Source organism: Cyprinodon tularosa, unplaced genomic scaffold (genome assembly GCF_016077235.1).
Source record: "Cyprinodon tularosa strain WSP-4 unplaced genomic scaffold, ASM1607723v1 ctg82, whole genome shotgun sequence".
Classification (NCBI taxonomy): Eukaryota; Metazoa; Chordata; class Actinopteri; order Cyprinodontiformes; family Cyprinodontidae; genus Cyprinodon; species Cyprinodon tularosa.
Window position 1 is genome coordinate 192772 of NW_024039585.1, and position 18725 is coordinate 211496.

An 18725-nucleotide genomic window follows, 5' to 3' on the forward strand; every position below is an offset into this window, starting at 1 on the left:
ATGTTGTTTCTGGATTTGGCTTACAGTCACCGGATAAGGTTTCCAATAACAGTGATGGAAAAGTGAGTGGAAGGAAAATCTCTGAACAAGCAGCTAAACAAATACCTTTTAAAAGTCTCAGGGAGATACTTTAAGAGCTACCACAGACATGTTTTCAACATGGGCTTCATCTGTTTTATTATTCATGTTAAGCCACCCCTGAACCAGAGACAACTTCAGAACTATCTCACTATACCTAAAGAAGCACCCGACTGTTGCTGCTCTTTTTAGATGAAAATAAATTAATCATTTTACTTGGAAGTCAATATCCCAGAATCCTAAGCACAAACGGAAACACAAAGAATTTGCTTGAGGTCTAGTTGTAGCTCAGTGATGTCACAATAATGATTAAGGAAGCCAGTGCACCTGTCAACCTGCTGTGTTTGATCAACTCAAGGGTCATTTCAGACATCTTTTTTGTGCACTTCATGTTTCCTTCTATAGTTGTATAAATATCTTGATCTAATTTTCCAACAGGACTTGGCACACCCCAAACTTCCACAAACTTGCCTTACCTTAAGCACATGGAGTAGACATTTCCATTGTCAACACTACACACAAGAAAAAAACTGCCCTGTAATGAACCTGGACTTCATTAACTATTTAACATAGATGTAGTAATTCATCCTAAATGAATTTTACACATGCACATATTGTTAAGGAGCCAAACAAGCATTTTTCATAGGCTCTACAAACCCAAAGATTTTGTTTAATTACCTGTAAGACAAAATCACCTCAATTAACTTAAATGAACACGGGGAATATCTCAATGCATATAGACTATTGACTATATGTTTTACTCTCTAGAATTAGATAGCCTACTGACATGGATACAAGTTAAAGTTATTCTAATTCATTTAAACGCACCGTTATCCTTCAGAATGAAGACAGTTGTTTCTTTAATGTAGTTTGACTCATGCTTGAACTGCGGATTACCAACATTAAGAAGTCCTCCTTTGTGCATTAGTCTTTTTATTTATCGTATCACTAATTGAAGTAGGAAAATCAGAGCTTTATTTATTTATTTATTTATTTTTTACCTTATAACAATTCATGTTTTAAATAGATCATTGCACACAACGACATTTCTTCCAAGTTGGATAACACTAAAAGGCTTGTGATGGGGAGGATCTGGCCGGATGGGTGATCCTGGAGACGCTTTCGCTGCAGCGCTTAGGAGGTCACAAGACTTGGATATCAGTGAACAAAAACATCGGCACGCTGACAGCTCGGTTGGAAGCTTACAGGCCCTCAGATTCTCCAGTTCTCTGCATCCAGCATCCAACAAGTTGCTCCCTTTTGGAAAACTACTTCACTGCGCGCTGTTGCGCTTCAGTCCTTTTCGTGCGTCTGGTTCTTTTTAACCATCTTAAAGCGCGTTTTATTCTCTTTTCAAGACCTTCAAACACTTCATCTCAAACGGATCAACATTTTTATTTGATGGAATCGAACTATTTGAGAATTAAACTCGTCGTGTCGTTGTGCGTAAAAGTGTGGCGCACGCCAATATGAACATATGTTTCTGGGACAAAAGAGGGGGGAAAAATACACACCGAAGATGTCAAGATCGCTTTGCCACCCACTCGAAATCGATTGTATTAGCTTCAAGAAGGTGGCACTTGGTATAAATAGCTACGCAATTTTTCAAGAAAGACGGCGTTGAGCACATTCTGCAGGGTGCTCTTTCTCTCTCTTATCGGAACCGCAGACTACGCCTGGAAGATTTTGCTTAAGACAACTGTGTCCACTCTCCAGGACATAAGGATCTCTTCATCCGGTGAGTTTTAGATTTATTTAAAACAATTGGTTTTATTTAGAAAATCATACACATGTCTTGCCCAACCTGTTTCCCATCAGACAATATCTGTCCAGAATATTTGCTTCTGTTACATTAGATACAGTCCATAGATAGATTTTATTTTATTTTTTATTATTTTATGTTCTCACGCAAATGTCTGTCAGTCTTTTCTTCAAAAAAGCTCTCAACTTTCTTACTGTAATCAAACTTAATTTTGTTTTCAGACAGTCAAGCCATGCATGGGGAGAGGAAATGGCACATACTGTTGACCATCTCCTTTCTGCTAATCACCTCGGGTCAGTGTATGGACAGCAAAGAGGCCAAGCAGAATGAGAGAAGGACCCTATTGGATCTAATTTTACAGGTTATTAAGGACAGCCAGCAGCGGGACAAGCCCATGTCAAGGCGTTGTGGTGGTGGACTCCACACCTCAGCACAAGACTTGAAGTCCTCCTCCTGGGAAAAGCCTTTGTATGTCCCTAGGCTGGATAACAGTAGACTCATTGGTAAGCTGATAGGATTTATTTTTAGGACCTGATGATGAAAGCAAAATCCCTGTTCTACTGTTGGAGACAGCTGTCATTTGTCTGATCAGTGCTGCACAACCAATATAAGGGCTTTCTTTGGTTTGGCCACACAAACTTCAAATTATGTTTATTTTTCAAGTTAATTCAAGAGGTCTGCACACTTTTCTAACTATAAACCATCTTAGTAAAGGGCAAAGTGTCCATAGCTGTTTGACATAATGTGGGCCGTTCAATTTGCAGTGATTATATAATGTATTTAATAGAGGTAATCTTCATATGTGCAAGACAAAGAGTTTAGATCACACTTACTCTGATTAGATATGTCTCCTTCACGTGTTCTGGACACACACATCATCCCCCTGGTTTAACAGTGAATGACTGATCAGTGGTGAAACGTAACATCAATTACTGGAGGAGGAGCGTTGGGGGGTTAAACTTATGAATGAATCATTCAGTGTGATTCATTGGGCATCCTTAAACATGAATGACGTCGCTTATAGTCTTCACTTCCAAGTTCTATGCATAAGATTTGTGATTGATTTCTGTGTTTAATCCTGCCATAAAATGTTTCATTACTAAACCATATAATCGTCTTAGAAAGATATTGAATGTGGCATTCAGTTTCTTAAGCTTATTTGAGCTTTATGTCCAGTTTGTTGTTCATATTTTCAGGGGTTCTCAGGCAGAAACTTTGCTGAGATAAAAAAAAGGAATAATAATGTTCTTAAGTATAGCACCAGACGGTCAGAGATGGGAAGTAACGAAGTACAAATACTTCGTTACTGTACTCAAGTAGATTTTTCTGATATTTTTACTTTACTTTACTACTTATTTTTATGGCGACTTTTTACTTCTACTCCTTACATTTTTACACAAATATCTGTACTTTCTACTCCTTACATTTTTAAAAATTGGCTTGTTACTTTAGTTTTGAATCATTTCAATGGAGTTACCGTTATTATTTTTCACGTCATCAATACCAAATTCAATCTAATTGGATGGGAATTTACGTTGCATTTGACGCACCACTACAAGATGAATCGACAGATTTGGTGGTATTCATTCGCGGCAAATCATTGCAGCTTGGTGGCGGTGGCGATAGCATAGTAGTATAGTAGATGATTGAAAATGAACACAACGGAGATCTAGTCCTATTGGCAGACATCCATTTAAAATGTAGGCAACGGCATGAAAAAAGTGGTTTCTACTTTTACTTTTATACTTTAAGTAAATTTACAAGCCTGTACTTTGTTACTTTTACTTGAGTAAAGAAGTTTAATTAGTACTTCCACTTTTACTAGAGTATTTTTTAACACAAGTATCTGTACTTTTACTCAAGTACGGAAAGTGAGTACTTTTGCCATCTCTGCAGACGGTATTGTGGAAAAAGAACAAAATGTGCTTATACTGATCCCTATGACTTAGATCATGCCTTAATGATGATGAACAGACATCACTAAGCTCAAAGTCTTGGCCCCATCTTGCTCGATTGAAAAAGTACCTTTCTCAGACCAGTGACTGGATGGAATTTATCTTTTGAGGCTGTAAGAGGCAGCGTATTAGCACTGGTGCGTGCGACACCATTAAAAGAACAATCATCAAGCAATGAGGGGAGTTTGAAACAAAGTAAGAAGTCCTTGAGTTTTTCCTAGTGAGTTCTTCTTAAGCCATTGATGTGTCATCAGAATGAAAGCTGTGGTGAAACGAATATAAAACAAGTATAAACATGTGTTTTATATCTGTTTTCTTTGTATGAGGCAACTCCTCATCTTTTATTCTTCAGGAAAAACAGGGGAATGTATGTAGTGAATGATTCATTTGAAAGAAATCTGCATAGGCTTTGGCTACTTAGAAATGTTTGTATGCTTTATGTTTTTGAGTATCCTTGAACGCTTTAAAGGCATACTTTTTTTTTGTTTTTTTTTTACCTAAGAGCTATGTTAAGTTTGCTGGTTTACAGAATGGCCAAAAGGCTCTCTTTCATAGTTTCCTTGATGTGACCAGATTACATTCTACTGACTCTGGAGTCTAAAGTGCAATCAACCAAGTATTACAAGGACCCTTTATGATTAGCATTAAATCCCGAAACAATAATCTCTTTAAGCTGTCAACATTACTGTTGTGTCTTGGACCTTTGCAGGTTATAAAACACATTGAAAAAGCTTTTTTACCCCTTTAACCTTTCACATTTTGTCATGATACAAACTCAAACCACGATCCCTATTGGTAGCATTATATATGACAGACCAATACAAATAAATTTACCGCGTTTTTAGCATATAACATCGCCTCAACATCAGTATTACTATACCTCTATTGAGACTCTTAGTATGAATCCTGATGTTTTAAGTCCTAAAGGTTTGTTTGAAAGTATTAGTAAACAAACAGTATCATTAGAACCAAGAAACACAGCAAACAGGTCAAGCCAAAGTTGGCAAAAAGGTAAAAATGTAAAAGGAGGGTTAGGTTACAGAATAGTATCCCAAAAGTATTGTTCTAATATTTTTTTTTAATAGAAAGAGCATGACATAAGTGCACACTACCTAAACTGACAGATAGGGAAAAAGACATGAGTCAGAGAAGTAACTGAAATCCCATGGTGACTTTGGAAAACCTTCAAAGATTTACAGACTCAAAAGTAGGGGTGTGGGAAATAATCGTTTTGGCGATATATCGTGATATTTGGCTACCCAATATAATATCGATCTTTCACTTCTTAGTATCGATTTAAAAAACAAATGGTTACTGGTACATAAAGCATTGATGGAAAAATGGGCTACCTCTGCACCACCACTCTGGCAGAAAGCGCTGTGGAGCCCTTTAACTGTGCGTGCAGCACCAAATCTGTATTTGAGGCAATTACAGTGAAAGAAAACCCCAAACAACATGGATAATAATACCTAATCAATATTTTCTGATGTAAATATACAGCACTTGCTGTTTTATCTCATCATTTGATTTTGATAGCTGGGGAAAATATGGCAATATATTGTGATACTGCAATATCGTGATAATATCGTATTGTGACCCAATTATCGCGACATGTATCGAATTGCAACACTCATGCCAATACTCACCTCTACTGAAAAGTAAGAAAATGTTGGTAGGAGGAACAGTAGGCTTGCACTCCAGAAATCTGACATTCATGCAACATTGACATAAAATATACTACTTTTGACAGAAAGCCATAAGAACCTATGGTTCAAGTGTATCAAAATCCATGAGTGGGACAAAACAAAATTGCATATAGCATTTACATTGGTAAATGTAAGCAACAGAAAAAAATATCACTTCACACTACCATGAAAACACCATTACCATGGCAAGACATTGAAGTGGTAGCATCACGTTTAGGAATTCTTTTCTTTAGCAGAAAGATGGAAGCTAGGTAAGATCATTACAATAGAATTGAGGATGAGCGAGAGCTTCTTCTTCGAGCAAGGAAAAAACTCTAAGCATGCACCCAGAGCTAGAAATCAAGACTTTAGGACAGAGTAAACCTCACATGGAAGTGGTCCACTCAGTTTTCAGACCAAGATAAAATTGAGAATTTTAATCTTAATGAGCTTGAACATTTTTAAGGAATTATGCTGTTGTGTCTCCAGCTTCCTAGAAGCTCTAAATTAAACCACAATTACAGCCTCTCATGAATAAAGTCCATCATTTCCATGGGCTGTATAAAGTGTAATACAAGAAAAAGGACAAAAAGGAGGAGGTATCATCATAAACAAGACAATCAATTTTTTGAAGGGGGAGAAATTAAATCACATCCCTCTGCAGTGTTTTTCTGTGGTACAGGGGAAATTAAACAGGGAATAGATTAATTAAATTTGCTAATGCATTGTCTGATATCGATCTGCTAAGGTAAAACCTTGATGCGGAGAGCACTTAGTGAATTTAAAGTCAAAGGTTATTTAAAGCAGTTAGATTGGACAAGGTTGTGAGAAAATACTGTTATTTTTTATAATCAATGCCACATGTAGGAACAAGGTCCAAAGTATAAAAACAAATATGTGTGGGTCTGTGTACATTTTGAACAAAGCAACTTGACTCTAAGATAGTATCAGACTGCATTTGAGCTATCATGTTCGTTCTAAACATGAACATTAAAATTCCCCACTATACTGACTTTATCAGTATTTACTGTAACCAAATTAGATGGGAATTTGAAAACAAATCTAAAAAGGAACGTAATGGCCTGATGTACAACACAATCTTACAATTTGGGTAGGGGAACAAAGGGTTACAATAAATAAAGATTGTTGTATTTATTGGTTTTGGATTAATTAATAAATCAGAATAAAGGGTGTTTGCTACCCCTCCCTAGGCCTGAATTTCTTGAAATATGCAAATTTGAATAACTACAAGGAGTTTATTCATTGATACTTATATAATCATTATGTTGCATCCAGGTTTTAGAGAAAAAAAGAAATCAATCTAACGATAAAAAATCAAGTTATCATCTAACATCTTTAGAAGAGAAAGCTCATATTTAATCAGTTGCATATGTCTAATTATGTTACTGAACTAGAGTTGTATTAATTTTCATGAAGTTTTCATCATTTTCTCCATTTAGTTTTTTTCCTCATCTATTTCATTCTCACTCTATTCAATACCTGTGGGTAACAGTAGAGAAGCTGCAGATATGTGTTAAACTACATCTCTGCTTTCTGGTCTTGACTTGGAATTGTCAGACCATATTAGGACTTGAATTTTTCAAAAAAGAAATGTTGCTCCATCCAAAGTGGGATCCATTCATTCTGTCAAAATCAGAAGAAGAAACAATTATCAGTTTAGCCCACGCTGGCTTCAGGACGCCACCTAGAAAAGCAAGGGGAATGAAAAGGTGTAGAAAAACATGTCATCAGTAGTCAGATCAGGGAGGAGCTTGTCAAAATATGGAGCCTGACATTGTTTTGGCAAATCTACACACTGCGTTTGGCCCACATGCAGACACAGTCGGAGAAGAAGGAACAAGGAGCAGTTAAAGATGTTTATTTAGGCTATACACAGATATGAATAGCTCACTACGTGAGCTGCAGGCGAGGTTCGGAACGTCAGAGTTAGGAGCACTGCAAGAGGAAATAGGACACTGATTAACACTAGTAGAGTATGGGAGATCTGCGCTGATGCCACTTCGCTTACCAACAGGTACGGATAACTTATCCGGGGAGGGTGAGTGGAAGATGGGATTCTGTGACTCACTGCTTTCCAATGGGAGGAGATGGCTGAGTGACAGGTGGGCTAGTGTATGCATCATAAGCTGGAGCCCGAGCAGCACCACAGCAGAGACAGTTTCGAGGAGCAGCTGAAGGAACCAGAGGGAATCCAGAAAAGGGGGTTCTCTTGTCCAGCTCGGTAACACCAAGGGGGCTTGAGGGGAATGCCAGAGCAGAATCTGGGCAGCTGGGATTCAGGAACCAGTCCTAAGCGCACGTTGACACGATGGGTGAGAAATTCAAAGCACGATGAACTGAGAGAGACAGGAGAAAAGAGTTAGAACTAGGAATTTAAAACGTTTAACTCACAGGAACAAAGAACTGTCGACTGGACAGTGGCCTAGGCGTACCACAACGGTCTAACATGTCTTTTAGCTGACTGAAAACTCCTTTTAAGCTCCAGCCAGAGCAGCCCCAACAAACCGAAGGTGCGGGGCCACGCCCACCTGTCAACAACAGTCACCTGCGGAAGAGAATCAGCAGAGCACGAGACACAGAATCCTGACACACACCAAAGCAATACTAACTTAAGTGACTTCTGATTGCTGTAATGAAGTGTCCTGACTGTAATTGTGAATAACTATCTTATCATATTTAACCTTGTCTTTAGAATGCAGCTTCAGGTAAGATCTGATGGCGATCATTCTTGAGTGGGTGTGCTGCTGAGTGGATAAAATAGGTGAGAAATGGAAAAGGGTTGGTGGAGACCAGTGGGTAGAGATCTTGAAGCAGGATTTTTTACACACCATTACTCAACCTAAGTAGGGGTTTGTAAAGACCCCATTGAAAGACCTCTACATTAAATTGCTCTTGGTTGCTCCTGTTTTTATTTTTGGGCTCTTTATATTTCTGTGTCTTTAAATTCTTTTCCTATATTCAAATGCGGGAGCTGAGTTTTCTCTGTGAGGCAACTCGGTATGGGCTTCAATCCAAGTAATGCCACTGTTGCCTGTTTAGACTTTGTTGTTATATTCAGTGATCTAGAGACTGAGGGCTGCTCAGTTGCGCAGTGGGTAGTACTGCTGCCTTGCAGCAAAAGGTTCTGAGTTCAGTTCCTACCCTGGGGTCTTTCTGCATGGAGTTTGCATGTTCTCCCTGAGCATGTTTGGGTTCTCTCTGGGTACTCTGGCTTCCTCCCACAGTCCAAAAACATGACTTTTAGGTTAATAGGCTTCTCTAAAGTCCCCTTAGGTGTGTGTGTGTGGTTGAAAGGTTGTTTGTCCTGTTTGTCTCTGTGTTGCCCTGCGATCAACTGGCGACCTGTCCAGGGTGTACCCCGCCTCTCTCCCGTAGACAGCTGGAGATAGGCACCAGCACCCCTCGCGACCCCACATGGGATAGGCGTGTAAGATAATGGATTGATGTATGGATGAACCAGCAACGAATGGATTGATGTATGGATGAACCAGTAACGAATGGATTGATGTATGGATGAACCAGCAACGAATGGATTGATGTATGGATGGACCAGCAACAAATCTAGTGATTACTTTCTGATTCGCTCTGAGTTTACCATCTTTGGCTAGCAGAGAGGGCTGATCCCTCCTCCAAGGCACTAACAGGTGGACAGACTTAGCAGCAAGCCAGGCCTACAGTCTATATATATATATCTGTATGTATATATAATATATATACATATATATAGTAAGACAGAGATTTTTTTTAATATATATATATCTCAATATTTATATATATATATAAATATATATAATTATACATAAATATATATTATATATATATAAATATATATAATTATACATAAATATATAATAATATATAATATATATAATAATATATGATATATGTATATATATATATAGTGAGAGAGAGTGTTATTTTTCTTTTATATATATATATATATTTAATTATGTAATATATGTATATGAATATAAATATACATATATTTTGCCAACAAGTGCGAAGCATTTCTGTGAATTCTTTCCAGACTTTTGGAAAAACATTTCAGGTGACTGCCTTTTAAAGGTGGCCACTTTCAAGAACCTAGAATATGAAACATATTTTCAGTTGTTTTACACTTTTTTGTCAAGTATATAATTCCAAGTGTTAATTCATAGTTGTGAAGCCTTCAGTGTGAAACTACAATTTTCAAAGTCATGAAAATAAGGAAAACTGTTTGATTGAGAAGGTATGTCCAAACTTACTGTATATATATGCTTATAAAGCTACGAATTTTTTTTTTATTTAACATGGGGGTGTATCTGTAAAATATTTATTAATTCAAATTTTAATAAAGTGCCTTACAATAGCATAGGTAAGGTGGCAAAATGAAGAATGAAACATAAAATGAAATAATCCTAAGGTTTTAATCCATTTGTAAGGCAATGCAGTTTTGTCAATATGATTTCTCTCAGCACTAGTTGTCCCTTTGCACCCAAATCTGGTTATAGAAAGGCCTCCAATTAAATACCATATATGATTGAAGGCCTTATACACGGTTCAGCTGTAAAACCTCACGACTGGTTTTTGTTTCAGATATTGTTCCCAGAGATGCACACCTGAAGGACAAATTCATTCAGCATTTTGGAGGTAAGAAGATCTCCACTAAAGAAAATAGATCAAAAGTAAATCCTCTAACAAATGCAAACATTTTAGCTGTGATTCTCTGTTGCAGTTGGCAGGCATTGTAAACTGTTTTATCTGGGAAACAACTTCAAGAACATATTTGGCATCAATCCCATGCAACTTTGGCAGGGATCTCTCAGTTTTGCCCCTCTTAGAAAGACATTTTCATTCCTGCAAGTCAATATACAGCATAGTAAAGTTGTAGAAAGCACTGTTCTTTTTTGGGTCAGAATGGGGTCGTCTGGCATAGCTGCAAGGCAGTAGTTTAAAGAAACAGCACATGGTCTGAAACTGACAGAATTAAGTTGAAGGCATTGCTAAGCTAAGCTGATTATTTGTCTTAGGACCTGTTAGTAGACTTCATTATTGGTATGAAAAGCTGGAAGCATAATCATTGATGCAGAAAATCTTAGATGTAATTATAGCTAACAACTTGGTTGTACTTCACTCCAAGTACAGTTAAAAACTGACCACTTTACAATATTTACAATGGGATACTGCTAGTTTACAATATGGGGTGTTTCTCACTGTTTGTTGTTGTTTTTTTTTACAAAGCATAAGCTGGATAGATATGTGGCCAAATAGATTGCTCAAGAATCAGTGTTAGGTAATACCAGGGCAGCATTTATTCAACACGCTATGCAAGAAAACTGAAGAAAGATTTTTTTTTTTTTTTAATACCCCTTTCTACTAGTTTTATTAAGGCCCAGATCTCCTTGGGTACCTGGAGTATTGTTTAGGTTACTGTTCAGGTCCTTACTTTAGGATACTTTTCTTCTGAGTCACATCTTAACAGAGGAATTGGCTGATGACTAGAACTAGACGACTTTCAGATGGGCTGGATTTTTGGTCCTGGATGGAGACCACTGTTCTAAAAATTTGGAGCTTTTCCTGTCAGTAAATTATACTAATTGTGCATTCTATTTGTATTTGGAAGTCAAATTCCCAGTTGCAAAAAAAAAACAAAAAAAACCCTCTGAAGTTAGAGCTCTGGCTGGGAAAGCAAAGGAAGCACAAGCTCAAATATGGTTGCAGTTACAAAGTACTCATCAGCCCCCGTAAAAGGTTGCAGTGGAATGAATTAGTAGCACACATAAAACAAAAGATGGCCAGTGTACAGTATGTGACCCAAAACACTTGATTTAAATGGCTTAGCCCTTTAGCATACAGAATAATTAAAGACTTATCTGCAAGTAAACAGACAATATGGAGCTTAAGACACTGTTGTCAGAGTGGTTAGCATCAGAGCATAAAGCAAATCCCACAGTTTACTAATTTCAAACATTGTTTGTTTTGCAATTTGAGACATGTCTATGGTTCATAAATGCTTCAGTAGAACGCAATACATTTAGTAGTTAACAGAAAGTAAAGGAGTAAAGAAAAGTAGTGTTTTATCCCTTGAAGCTTTTAACTTCTCTCAGCAATGGAAAAAATTGGATATGGAAATGTTGGCAGCTTGTTCATGTGGTAATATACACAGAGACTGCTGTATTATTATTTTCAGCGTTGCTAAGTTAAGGTATTAAAGACTCTGTAGAATGGCAAAATGATAGTAAAATGTTTTCGTATGATAAGTAGTTACTGAGCTCCTTCAGACAAAAGCACTGGAATAAAAAGCTTTTCAATATTCTTTTTTATATTTTACGTCATATTTCAGAAAGAAAACTCAAAATCTGCTAAAAATAAATAAATAAAAGCATTAGAGTTTGGAAATCAGCCATAAAATTCGTGTCATTAATATAATGTTTAGTTTTTGACCAAAAAAGGATATTTGACAATGAATTGTACATATTTAGGAAAAGCAGTGGATGAAAACCAACTAGCAAAATGTTCTCCAAAGTGAAGCCTCAAAACGACATCAATTCCTGAAGAGAACAAAAATATCACTTTAGTTCACATGACGTCTGTTTTATTTTACCTAATGTGAACTTTTCTTTTCTCAAGCAGGACATGTCAAGTTCTCGTCAGAGTGTAAAACACACTTCCACAGACTTTACCACACCACAAGGGATTGCTCCAGACCAGCATGTGTGTATTTGCCTTTTTTATTCTGCTGAAAATTATTCTTTACAGTCATTTTCTTTTCATGCGCCTAATTTTTTTCCTTTCATGAAATTTTGTCTCTTAATTGCCCAGAAAATATGTTTTTGCTATTACATTGCTGGCATTGTTTTATGTGAGAAAACAGTTGTTGGCAGAACGGTCAAGTTATTTTATCATATAGATTTATGGATGGATTACTAACGGGTTCTTTTTTCTTTTTAATTTTCTTTTCATTTTTTTTTTTTATCTTCATATCAACTTAAGTGCATTTTAGATGAAATTACAACTGTACATTGATAACATACATCAATTTATAATTGACAGTTTTATTGCTCTGCATCAAGACATCAATAAAGTAAAAGAAAGTGTTTAGCTGTTTTAAAGTCATTTCGTGATTCTCTTCATGAGGTCTTACATTTTCAAACGAGGAAACCTCTAAAATAGCAAGTCAAATGCTTAGTATGCTCATTACCCTTAAAAAGAACAAAACCAACAGATTTTTTAGGTGCTTTTTTGTCCTAATTATGTGTTTTAATAACAGACAATAGACTTAATCCAAAAAAGCAGTTTTTGAATAATGTTTCAATATTTTAATGCAAAAAAAGGGTATCTAACCCAACCTGGCCCTATATCTAATAATACCCCAATAATGCTAAATTTGTTGCGCTACATTTGACATTAATGAATGCAATCAACAGTTTATGAAAATGCTGTAAATAGTTTTAGCTGAGCTAAAGCCTGCTCTCACACATGCAAAGGCTTCTCCCACACAGGTATACTTTGTTTTATCCTGTTTGAAAAACTGAGATGCTTTTTTTTCTTTAGAATCTTTCAAATTGTGCCAATGGGAGAGGAAATTCCAGCACACAAACAGTAAAAATGTGGATTTTAATCTAAAAAGGGGCCAGGTAACCCTAATCCTAACCAAGTACTGACGGCCGATAATTGATCCTGACGAATGGATACATTTAATAGCGCACAACTCTATGAGTGTTTAATTGTTTTAAATGCTTTTTGGATGTTTATAAATTATTTTTTCATGGCTAAGTTTACAGTGTAGATGATTCTTGTATTTAAAATGCTCCTGGTTGTCCAGGTGTTTCCCTGCAGATTTTTTTTGTTACATATAAGTTATTTCTTTTTTTGCCTCATAACTTATATATATGATGGCAGCATCACACAAGCTTTTCCATGTGACTGCCTTAGATAGGAAGGAAAGATAGTTTTTAAAAACTACAGGCTATGTTTTAGCAGTGATGGATTTAAAGCCAAAATAACTGAAATTAATAAACAAAAGGTAAAATTATCAAAATTTAAATCCATCCTGAGAACAAACAGCAGGACACAGAGCTCCTTACAAACCTGAACAGAGTGACAAAAGCATAGATAAAGGCTCCATGGATTCTGTCTTAATAGTCATTTGTCTCCAAAAATCCAGCAAGTCCACTAAATTCAAAAGTACCTTCACATTAGTCCAAGTCATCCCACCCATGGACGCTGTGAACTATCAAAGCTGTTGCAACAATTGCTAAAAGCCCAAAGGGAATTGAAAATTATGTGGTTGTATGTGTGTGTTCAAAGGAGGCACAGACATAAATTTATCTTACAAGAGAACATATGTTTATAATATTTTTATCCAGTTCCAATGAGCTTATGTCCATAGAACTTTGCAAGTTTTTCAGCTCAGGTTTTGGTTCCAGCTGTGAGCCTCCTGGTGGTGGATTAGGATGAGCAACAATAGATATCAGGAGCAGTCCTTAGCTCAGGCAGCCAATATTTATCACATTAGCACGATCGCTATAAAGTCAGTTGAAGCCTTATTATCTTTGTAATGTATTTGTTGATTTCCAGTCTAGACTTGTGTTCATTAAGATTTGCCCAGGCACCCTGAATCTTTCCACTGTGACAAACATTTAGAGACAGATATTTGTCTTTAATGTGAGTTTTATGACCTGCCTAACACAAAAAGTCAAATTGGTACAAATAGTTAGATATCTTAACAAAATAGATGAAGACTGCAAGACTTTTAACAATTTAGGAAATTACTTGCACGATATAATGAATCACAACATTTTGTAGATCACAACATTTTGAGAACCTTGTGATAATTTCTTATGCTCGGTAATTATTTTATTTTGTACTGTAGAGCATGCTTTGGCTCCATAAGGAACAGGGCTCACCATTGGCCGACCGAAGAAGCTGAGTGAACATCCTCATCATATCCAGACGTTGTCTTGTAGGGGTGTCTCTAAATTCATGATTCTTCAAAAGACCTAGTCTAAGTGAGCGGGGCCTTCCTCTCAGTGTAACTTTGGTCACCTATCAGCTTTGACCACATGAGGAACAGAGCTATGAAGCCCTTAACGTATTTATGGAAGTAAAAAAAAAAAATAGAAAATACAATATAATAATTATGGCAAAGCTTAAAAAAAAAAAAAAAGGAGGAGAAACATAGGCCATATGACAAACGTTAAGGAAAAACCTATGCATACATTTTTATTTAAATAAAGATGTTTTTCTTTTTCATTATCAACATATATCAGTCAAACAGGAACGGCCTGCAGCATGATATGTTTTGATGAATTTCAAATAGACATTTTAGGTCAACACCCTTGGGTTCTAAAAGTGTAATATTTCAAGTTCTACTTATTTCTATTTGTATTTACCAGCATTATCCGCCATTGCAGCTCGAGGTTGTTGGGAAGTGATGGGTTAAACTGACAAATTAATACAGATGTAAATGTACTTTCTATTTATGAAGAAATAAGCAGCAAAAAAATAAAAATAAAACATTTTTAATGGTTGTGGCCATTGATGCTACTCGCTTAATTTACCCAGTTTGCAATAATTTTATGAACCTTTAAAAAGCAGTTTCTGGATTATTTCTTCATAAAGATGAAAATGAAACACGGTCATTCAAAATCAATTTCTGGCTCATGGCTATTTCTAAGTTATAGATAGTATACTATTCAACAAATATTTTTCATTCTCTGCAGAGTTGCTGTATTTAAGAAACCTGTTCTTTGAATTGTAGTATTTGATTTGAAACTGCTAATGACCATTCTTTCATTGTTTCTTTCTTTTAGATTACAAAAGGTGTGCAAGATTGCTAACAAGATTAGCAATGAGTCCACTCTGCATGCAGTCATAGGTTTTGTATGTGAGTAATCTTTTCTTTATTTCTACTTTAACTCTGGGTTTTTAAAAATTATTTTCTATAAAAGCAATAATTAACAGTGTGATGTAAACTTTGTGTAGAAGAGATTTACTTTAATATGAATCTATTGTTATCCCTTAGCAAAAAGTAGTATACTTGAAGTAAATTCTATTAAGAATACTTAAGTATAAGTTTAGAAAGTATACCGAACAATGTACTTTTAGTGTACTTGAAGTATTACTAAAGTAATACTTCTTCGAACTAAATTGGGACATTTTTAAATTTACTAAAGTATACTTAAAGTATACTTTAGTAAACAATAGTATAGTCAAGTACACTTGACTATACTATTGTTAAATATATGAAATATAGTTTAGAATAAGTAAACTCTAAGTGCACTGCCTGATTTTAATTATGAAATTAGTGCACTTTTAGTATACTTCAATGATTTACTTTTTGCTAAGGGATAAATAACACTGATCATTCCTGTAATCAATAAAAATTAGGATCTTGTATAGAATATGATCTGATCCCTGAAATGTTGTCATGCTAGAATAAAATCTTAACTAATTTTAACACTAACATTTACTTTTAGTTGCCTGTGGTTTTGTTGAGCTTGACCTTCAACCTTGTTGCAAAACCCAGAACCATGTCTCTTAAATGAAAATGCAGAAAAACCCTGACATAGATTCTCCTAAATGAGAAAGTCTAACTGTCTGATTATGACCTTGAGCTCCAACAAAAATCTGTCCTCCAAGTATAACAGAAGCTCCATTTCTTAATGGCATAAAAATATTTGAAGGACCTTATCAGGAAATTGGGACTTAAACATTTGATTGAGATACTTTTGCATGACCTTACAGTGGCCATTCAGGCTTGAAAATCCTTTATTACGTCCAAATAAAATCCTTGTAGTTGTCCAAAATACTCCAAAGAAACATTGAACAAAAACGTGCCTCCTCTTAGAGCGAACAATTATAGGCATATTATAATGACACATCGGGAAAAATACAAAACTACATTTATTTCTCACACAGAATCAGGTTGATTTCAATTATTTGAAACCTGCTATTTGCAATTATTTGGGTAATAATGATTATTTGGGGGAGTGGCGGCCTAGTGTTTAGGGCATTGAGCTTGGAATCCTGAGGTTCTGAGTTCGAGCCCCACTCCCACAGACTGACACTCTGGGTCTCTGAGCAAAACCCTTAACCCCACACTGCTCCCCAGGCGCTCCAAGAAGGCTGCCCACTGCTCCCCAAGGGAATGGGTTAAATGCAGAAGTAAATTTGTCCAATGTGAGATCAATAAAGTTCTATTATTATTATTATTATTATTATAGTATATGAATTTATTCCTGATATTTGTTAAAGGATTTGAACTTGTCTAAGAGTGGCAGAAATTTAAAACAGAAGATGTAAGTAAAGGAGCAAATACATTTTCCAAACCCAAATACATTTCCTTACCTTTCTTTTATAAATGAATATAGTTACACTTTACAATAACCAACAAATATGAATAGTAATGATAGTTTACTAATGTTTGATCATTTATAAACTGCATCTAAAAGGTGAATAGATCATTTATTAATATATTAAGTCCATTGACGTTAGATGGTAAGAGCTACATGACAGGGAGAGTCAGAATAAAAATAAAGTCTAGGTTCAGGTGTTAAGTCCACTGATGTTATGGTTTTTGCTAAACTAACATGGTAGGGCAATACGATCTATTTACCTTTTATAGATGGTTTGGATGCAGTTCATAAATTATTAAACATTACTAAAGTATCTGTTAATCATTAAAAAATAGTATCTTTACCATTTATAAATGGTGTAAGGATGGTTATTGTAAAGTGTTTAATGCCTTTAGATGATACCAAGCATTACCAGGTTTGTCAGAAACATGTGCAGCACACTACATGCCTGAGGTCAAAGGAAGGCCCATGACTGTCGTCAGTGAAATCATTCAGCATATGTAGTCATCCCTTTGTTAAGGCAGGCTTTGAAAAACTGCAATTTCTCTGCTGTCTAGATGGTTTTAAATCTAACATAGGTAAAAGCATGTGTTCACATTGAATGCAATTAGAACTATCCTGATGAGTGATTGCCACGCACAAGTTCATCTTCCTAAGTGGTCATTCATGGTCATTTGGTTTAGGTGGTTATAATATAATTGAAGAGGCTGACACATCCTCAGGAATCAGATAATAAGATCCTGTCTGCTCTGTTCTGAGAGCTCAGGTGTGTCACAATTGACGAAATTCAGAAGACGTATGAAATGAGTCATGATTCAGTAATTCTGGTCATTTTTCTGTGAACTTCGGCTGCCCAATAATGACCCCTCTTTAGAAGCTGACATGACTTCCTAGAAAAGATGTTATCGTGTGAAAAAATTTCCACGTCCAGTAATGAGCAACAGGGTTTAAATATAGAGCTTTGAAACATGCAGAAATCACTAACACTGTTATATTTAATCATACATTTTTGTTTTGCAATTTAAATTTCAGGTCCCCATATAACGGAAGAGGGATCAATGTGTCGCCAAGGAAGTGCCTTCAAATCCACAGCAGACATGAGAGCAGTTTTTTGTGTGTGTGTGTTTATAGTGTCTATATTTTTGTTGTTCTCTGTGTCATAACCTAAAATGAAAATAGACATTTTTTTTATGAAATGCACCATGTATTTGTAAGCAGATAATTTAATATCTAATGCATCTATTTATTGAAAAGATATATATGTACTGTGATGATTTAACAGTCATTAAAATATGATTATTTTGGTTATAAGAGTTGTGAGTGATGGAGAGAAAACGTATTTCCTTTATTTTCTATATAAATTCTACTTTTGCTATTTTGATGACATTATAATCCATCTGTCTTCATCACATTTTATTTGGCACTTGAGTGATTGTTGACAATGAGACCATATAAGATAAGGATCACGGTGATAATTCACTGCATTATTAAATAAAGAATACTGAAGCACAGGAGGTTTTGCGTTTCTTTAAGATTCATGCAAGCAGTGCAGTCAGGAAGAGCGATGGGTGAGTCTGCAGATGGAGCCCTCGGGAGTGGGCCGCTCGTTCTTGGCACAGCATGTGGTGTATTTATCTCCATGTGTTTCACTTTTAACAAACAAAAGCTGTTTTCAGCTCATTAGAATTCGTGAAAAGGCTCCAAAAGAAGCTGGGTTTCATCACAACCATACAAGACGTTTTTTTGGAGGGGGGGTCAAATATTTGGTTAGCCGTTTTCAGCACTATTTTAGCTGCTGCTGGCCTTGCTGCTCAAAGCAGGTGATATAATTCCTAAATCCGCCCCTTAAACTCCCTTTTTACAGGAAGTCATTGCAAAACGTCTG

General features: G+C 35.9%; 1 protein-coding gene across 2 annotated transcripts; it reads left to right on the forward strand.

Moving 5' to 3' along the window:
- Positions 1 to 1187: 1187 nt before the first annotated feature.
- On the forward strand, positions 1188 to 18344 carry alkal1 (ALK and LTK ligand 1). Of its 2 annotated transcripts, none has more exons than XM_038272134.1 (6): positions 1188 to 1816; positions 2062 to 2343; positions 10077 to 10130; positions 12111 to 12194; positions 15296 to 15369; positions 17873 to 18344. In XM_038272134.1, the coding sequence occupies exons 2-5, from the start codon at positions 2073 to 2075 to the stop codon at positions 15358 to 15360; spliced, it is 474 nt and encodes a 157-aa protein (XP_038128062.1). In that variant the 5' UTR covers positions 1188 to 1816; positions 2062 to 2072; the 3' UTR covers positions 15361 to 15369; positions 17873 to 18344. The 2 variants fall into 2 exon arrangements, with proteins under 2 accessions (XP_038128062.1, XP_038128063.1); XM_038272135.1 differs by having other exon boundaries at positions 1189 to 1816; positions 12114 to 12194.
- The last annotated feature ends 381 nt before the right edge of the window (positions 18345 to 18725 follow it).

Excerpts from the sequence above, each read along its gene's own strand:
- alkal1 (XM_038272134.1), top strand. The coding sequence starts at position 2,073 with ATGCATGGGGAGAGGAAATGGCACATACTGTTGACCATCTCCTTTCTG. Across the intron at positions 2,344-10,076 it reads GGATAACAGTAGACTCATTG|ATATTGTTCCCAGAGATGCA; the intron begins GTAAGCTGATAG and ends TTTTTGTTTCAG. Across the intron at positions 12,195-15,295 it reads GGATTGCTCCAGACCAGCAT|ATTACAAAAGGTGTGCAAGA; the intron begins GTGTGTATTTGC and ends TCTTTCTTTTAG.